This window comes from Mirounga angustirostris, unplaced genomic scaffold, assembly GCF_029215605.1.
Source record: "Mirounga angustirostris isolate CCGP_5_RB_7025 unplaced genomic scaffold, mMirAng1.0.hap1 SCAF_1, whole genome shotgun sequence".
In the NCBI taxonomy this organism is placed as follows: domain Eukaryota; kingdom Metazoa; phylum Chordata; class Mammalia; order Carnivora; family Phocidae; genus Mirounga; species Mirounga angustirostris.
Window position 1 is genome coordinate 206,483,205 of NW_026991709.1, and position 6,000 is coordinate 206,489,204.

General features: G+C 42.9%; 1 protein-coding gene across 1 annotated transcript; it reads right to left on the reverse strand.

Moving 5' to 3' along the window:
- Positions 1-4,158: 4,158 nt before the first annotated feature.
- Positions 4,159-5,515, reverse strand: LOC123834831 (Golgi SNAP receptor complex member 1). Its single transcript, XM_045863860.3, has one exon. The coding sequence runs from the start codon at positions 5,472-5,474 to the stop codon at positions 4,728-4,730; it is 747 nt and encodes a 248-aa protein (XP_045719816.1). The 5' UTR covers positions 5,475-5,515; the 3' UTR covers positions 4,159-4,727.
- Between the last annotated feature and the right edge of the window lie 485 nt (positions 5,516-6,000).

Consider the following 6,000-nt stretch of genomic DNA (forward strand, 5'->3'; position numbering starts at 1 on the left):
TGGGCGAAGCGGGAGATCGAACCTGCTCGTTACTTTTGAACGGCTAGCGATCTAAGAATTATTTTTCCATTTTTATTTATTTATTTATTTATTTATTTATTTGAGAGAGAGAGAGAGTGCACAAGTGGGGGGGGGGGGATGTGGAGGGACAAGCAGACTCGGTGCTGAGCACAGAGCCCCAAGCAGTGCTTGATCTCAGGACCCTGAGATCAGGACCTGAGCTGCAATCAAGAATCCCCCACCTTTAACTGACTAAGCCACCCAGGCTTAGTCCATTTTCTTTCTTTCTTTCTTTCTTTTCATTTTTAAATGGTTGTGGGAAAAAAAAAATCAAAAGAATGACCTTTTGTGACTTGTGAAAATACTATGAAGTTCAAATTTTAGTGCCCATGAATAAAATATTATTGGAAGACAGCCATGCCCATTCATTTACCCAATTGTCCATGCCTGCTTTCCCACTACAAGAGCAGAGTTCAATGGTTGCAATAGAGAGCGTGTGACCCACGCAGCCTCAAAAATTTACTATCCGGCCCTTTGCAGAGGAAGTGGGCGGGCCCTTGCCTTGGAGTCTTCAGACCAGCCTGGATGTGCCTTCTGCACAGGGGAGTGGCTTTTGAGTTTACTTTCATGCCCTGTAGAGCCCAACAGAGTCTGTTGCTTCATTTGGTCATTCAACAGCCGTTTATTAGGTGCCTGTTGTATGAGATTCAGAGAGCAAATGACACACCCTTTCCTCTGTTGACGCAAACACTGGCAATTTATCAAGGGCAGTGCGAGAAATGCTGACAATACTACTACTACTACTATATTATTTGCCGCCAGGCCCTGTTCTAAAGCCCACACAAGTTGGCTCTCATGTGATCATGGTGCTGCATATTGAGTGCTCATAATTCTCCAGGCATCGTTCATCATTGCTCACCACTCACTTACATGTATCATCTCGGGGAATGCTTCTCCTAGGAAATGGATTCTCTAGTTTTCCCATTTTGCAGATGAGGGGACAGGCCCAGAGGGGTTACGTAACTGGCCCAAAGTCACACAGCTAGTGAGGGGTGGAGGATTTGACTTCCATCTGCTGATGGTACCCCTTGTTTCTTTGACCTCTGAGCTGTGCTGCTTTGGGTTGTCTGCCTTAAATCTGAGGGCCATGGGAACTCAGAAGAATCTTTAACAAGAATGGAGTGTTTGGGGGTGAGAAGGAGTGAGACAGGACCCCTGGGAAGGGTGACTCCTGAGCTGGATGAAAAGGAACGAGGCAGAGAAGGGGGGGCGGGGCAGAATAATGCTCACAGATCCTGATGGACAAAATGGAGCTTCAGAGCTGCAGAAGCAGGCTCCCCACTGAGCAAGGAGCCCAATGTGGGGCTCCATCCCAGGACCCTGGGATCATGACCTGAGCCGAAGGCAGATGATTAACCGACTGAGCCACCCAGGCATCCCCCACATCTGGATTTTGCTCAAATCCTTGTCCTGCACTTGAATGAAGAAATAGTGTTGGAAAATGCAAGGTGGAAAATGCCACCTTGTAATATTTAGAGGAGGGGAGGTATGAGAATCTTTGGTTGTCAAAGGACATGGCGAGCCTCTCTTATCACTCACATACAAAGCAGGTGATGGAACCCAAACATCAGCCTGATGTATGAAGAGACTGTTCTATAAAGATGTCAAACGCAGGCCAGTTCCTGTGGGGCCAAGGGAACCGACTTAGGGAGAGGAGGGTAATTAGCCAGTCTGGGCAGAGTGGCAGGAAAGGATCTGAATTCTAGCTCAGGGGACCTCATCTGTTTGCTTAAACGTAAAGTGGAATATCTTGGCTCTGCCCAAAGAAATGAATGTAATGAGGACCTGTGAATGTATTTGTAAAACATTTTGAGTAAGAAAAGAGAATGCTGTGGGCTGGGAAGGGCATTCCAGAATCATGGTGCAGCTTTTAGGGACAACAGCAGAATGACAGAAGAGGAGGAAGGCTCTAAGCATCAGGAAGTTCTTGACATAAAGCTGAAGCCCATTTCCCTGCTTTTGGCACCCACTGGCCCTATTTCTAAGGTCAAGGGGCACAGAGGACTTCTTAGTTTGGGGACCTGGGGCAAGTTGTTAACTACTGTATGGCTCAATTTCATTACCCAAAGATGGAACTAATGACCCTTAAATGGTTGGAGAGGTTTCACAGGATAACTTTGGGAAGGCATTTAGCATGATGCCCGGTCCTTCATCTAGATTCCATGGATGCTGAACTGGAAGTCTTTGGCTTAGCAAATAGGCTCCCTCCTGACTTTCGCATTGTGTAAATTTTTAAAAAAATTTTTTTTATACTTTTATTTATTTATTTGAGAAAGAGAGAGAGCACAAGCAGGGGGAGGGGGCAGAGGGAGAAGCAGACTCCCCACTGAGCAGGGAGCCTGATGTGGGGCTCGATCCCAGGACCCCAGGATCATGACCTGAGCCAAAGGCAGATGCTTAACCCACTGAGCCACCCAGGCGCCCCTTCGCATTGTATAAATTAACTGATGTTTATTGAAATTTAAATGAGAAGACCAGTACTTCTAACTTTTGGTCTTCTGCACCGAGGACACCTTGAGGTTGAGTCACTGCTTCAATTCATGATAGTAAACATTGGTCTGTAGGAGAAATGGCCCCAAAGAAAAGAATTGTATCCAGGATATCACCTTTAAGACTACGATTAGGACAAACTAAAATTTTTTGAAAATGTGTGGGAGTTAGGCTTGATATAACCATTATGCTCAGATAACTGAAATATGAAAGGGTTGGAGTCCCCCTACCTGTATCACCCCCTGAGCCAAATACAGATTTTTACTACAGATGGTTCTTCTCCTTAAGAAATCGTTGTCCAAAAGAAATGACTATTATTCACCATTTTTAAAATAATTAAATAAATAACTTTATTTATGATACTTCAAATTTTATAAATGCCAACCATACAGCAACGAAAGTCCCATAAATTCTAGCTGAGGCACAACCACCAATCAAGGCCCTTTGAAAAATCAAAGATAATAATAAAGTGTCAGGGGAGAGAAGTTTTGTTCTCCCAACAGAGAATTTAATAAATGAACTTCTCTAATCCTTTAAGGGTCACGTTGGGAAAACTTACTTTCTTTTAAGGGCATCCCCAATCAAGTAACTGATCGATCAACCCATATTTAGAAAAATAAACCCCATAGTTAAGAAAAAAAGGTATCAAATGCCTTTCATACCCAGGACATAATAAAACTTAGACACCAGAAGGAAAAACCTCTCAGTTTCTGTACCAGACCAGCGGTTAGCATAGCCATCAGCCTGTGTATTAAGTTCATCTGAATGTCATCACCTACACACTGTAATGCAGTTAAGAACTACATGCTAATATCATTTTATTCCCTGTGGCACAGTCTGAAGCCAATACTGTAAGTACCAGAGTCAATTCCAATGGTGAAGAGCAACCTTTTTACTTGGTGAGGAGTGCAGATGTTGAAGTCTTCAAGCTATTTGTGGTAGTTCAGTTAGACAAGTCATACATTTACAGAAACGGAGAAATGGTTAAACCTGAAAAGAATTCTGGTGGGTAGTTTAAAATTTTGTCACTGTCCAGATGATAGAAGACAGGTGCAGAGAGAGATTCTGTCACATGCACCTTCAACAGTAAAACCATTCTCTGGATGTTTGGAAAAAACAGATTTGGAGTAAATAGATCTTCGTAAAACTCAGAATTCCTAATACATCAGGCAGTAGTTCTCAAACTTTTGCTCCTAGATCATGGAGCATTTATAAATGGAATTATCTGGATGGTGACCCCGCAAATCAATGTCTTTTTACATGTGGCTTGTTGAATAGATATCACTGAAAACTGAGCAGTCCCCTCATTCAGGGTTAATCCTGACATGATGAGGAATTGGTGGGGGCAATGACAGACACTGGCTATTAGTTACTTTTATCATGGTAGAACCGAAATTTCATTTACTTGTAGTAGGAAATATTAATCCAATGGAAGATATAAACAAAAAATCAAAACAATGACTGACAAAAAAAGCCTGTTATTCTTGATGCTTTTCCAGTAATACAGTCAACCCTAGTGTGCATACAATTTACAAAAAGAAGAAGAAGAAAAAAAAGGTTTTTTGCAGTGTTTGTCTTCTGTTTCAGACAACCTCAACTGTGTTGAAGTTGACCTGTTGGCATCTCAAAGAATCTGTGAAAAATGTAATTTTCCTTGAATACCAAAACAGGGATGCAGAGTAGAAATTTATAGCACAGCTTATCAAGAAATGACTTGTGATTTCTCATCATGAGTGTAAAATAAAAGGACAAGAACTATTTTTATTCACAACCCAATCTGGGGGCTAAAAGGAAAGCAGTCTTTGGATACAGAGAAACCTGGTTTTCTGAGGAGTCCAGCTCTAAGACCTGGCTTGTCATCAGCCTTCAACACAATTACTGAAGCACAGAAACTCTGTTTCTGATTGGTTTACTTACCTCCTGGGAGGACAAAAGCAACTGAAAACTTTTTTTTTTTAAACTAAAAACAGAAGGAAATGTGTGTTAGAAAAGAGAGCACAGAAAAACTGTGGCTTCAGCTCAATCTGACCACGTGACAGAGTCCAGGGCTATCAGTCGTGAATTAATCCTGTTGGTGAGGCTAATCATCAGGACAATCAACTTCTCCTTCCTACTTTTCCTTATTCCAGATCAGGGTGGGAAAGTGGTGGCTGTCCAGAGTCCCCGGAGATGTTCCATCAATGGAAAGCATACAGCAGCAACAGGATGGTACAGACGCCAATGACACCGCCCAGGATGAGGGAGTCTCGCCGCTTCCTCAGATTGATCCGCTGGATCAGGCTGTTCACAGCAGGAAAATGATTGGCCAAAGTATTCATTTTGCTCTGAATCGACTTCAACATTCCTCTCTGGGAAGTCATATTTTCTTTTGTTGCCATAGCAATGCTTATTGTCTCTTCTATCAGACGATCTGAGTTTCGAAGGTGGTCATGTTCTTTCAAAAATAGTTCAGTTCTTCTGTTGTTTACTCCAGACCCACTTTTATATGACTCAATATCCTTTCGTACTGATCCCATGAGATTCTCCCTTTCCCGTATTGCCACGAAGTTTGCTTTGGTTTTATGGAATTCATGTGTATAATCCTGCAATATATCTCTATGTCTCTGTAATGTATGCATCAGTGCTGCATTCAAAGATGGGACACCTGCACTGTTGGTATATTCTGCCATTTTATCATTTACTCCTGTAAGCCTTGCCAAAAGCTGTTCAATCTCAATTGCCATTGTTTCAAACATTCTGTCTTGGCTTGATCCATTTAAAAGGGGTGTTGTGTCAGAGCTGTCGCGTCTTCCATCTCGGGCACTGCTATGACTGTAACTTGTACATAGTTTACTGAAGGAAACTAGTTTCAGGTCAAGTTCATTTTCCAGCTGTCGAGCTTGTTTCCTGAGATCTTCCCAGTAATTGCTGGTTCCTGCAGCCATCTTTGTTGTCCAACGTCAGTCGGGTTATTCACCATTTTTAAGAGGAAGTCTGTCCCTTGATTGCTTCTGTGATGGATTCTAATAAAAACATGAAGATGCTGTGAAACAGGATCGGACCCCTTGGGATAGAAAATGGCAGTATGAAGTTTGCCTGTGAAGTTCCATTTCCAAATGACATTTCTTCATTGCGTCCACCTGTTTTGAGTTGTCTGCGTTACGGTGATGTTTTCAAACAGAAAACCACGAACATACGGAACAAACTCCTGGGATAAGACCAGGTGCAACATGGTGAGGGCGGGGTGCATGAATCAGGTTTAGGGACCGCAGAACTGCCCCCCACCTCCACCCCCACCCCCAGCCCCGTGTAATAAATCCCTTCTCTGGCCACCAACAGCACATGTAAATACAGCCCTCCAGAAAGGCGCTGCTCACACAGAACGGACCCAATAAGGCAGGAGATGCTTTGTCAAATGAATACTGGTGAGGGTAACAGACAGAAAAAAGGTATGAAATGAGGGGAAGGGGT

Coding starts and splice junctions, on each gene's coding strand:
- LOC123834831 (XM_045863860.3), bottom strand. CDS start 5,474: ATGGCTGCAGGAACCAGCAATTACTGGGAAGATCTCAGGAAACAAGCT.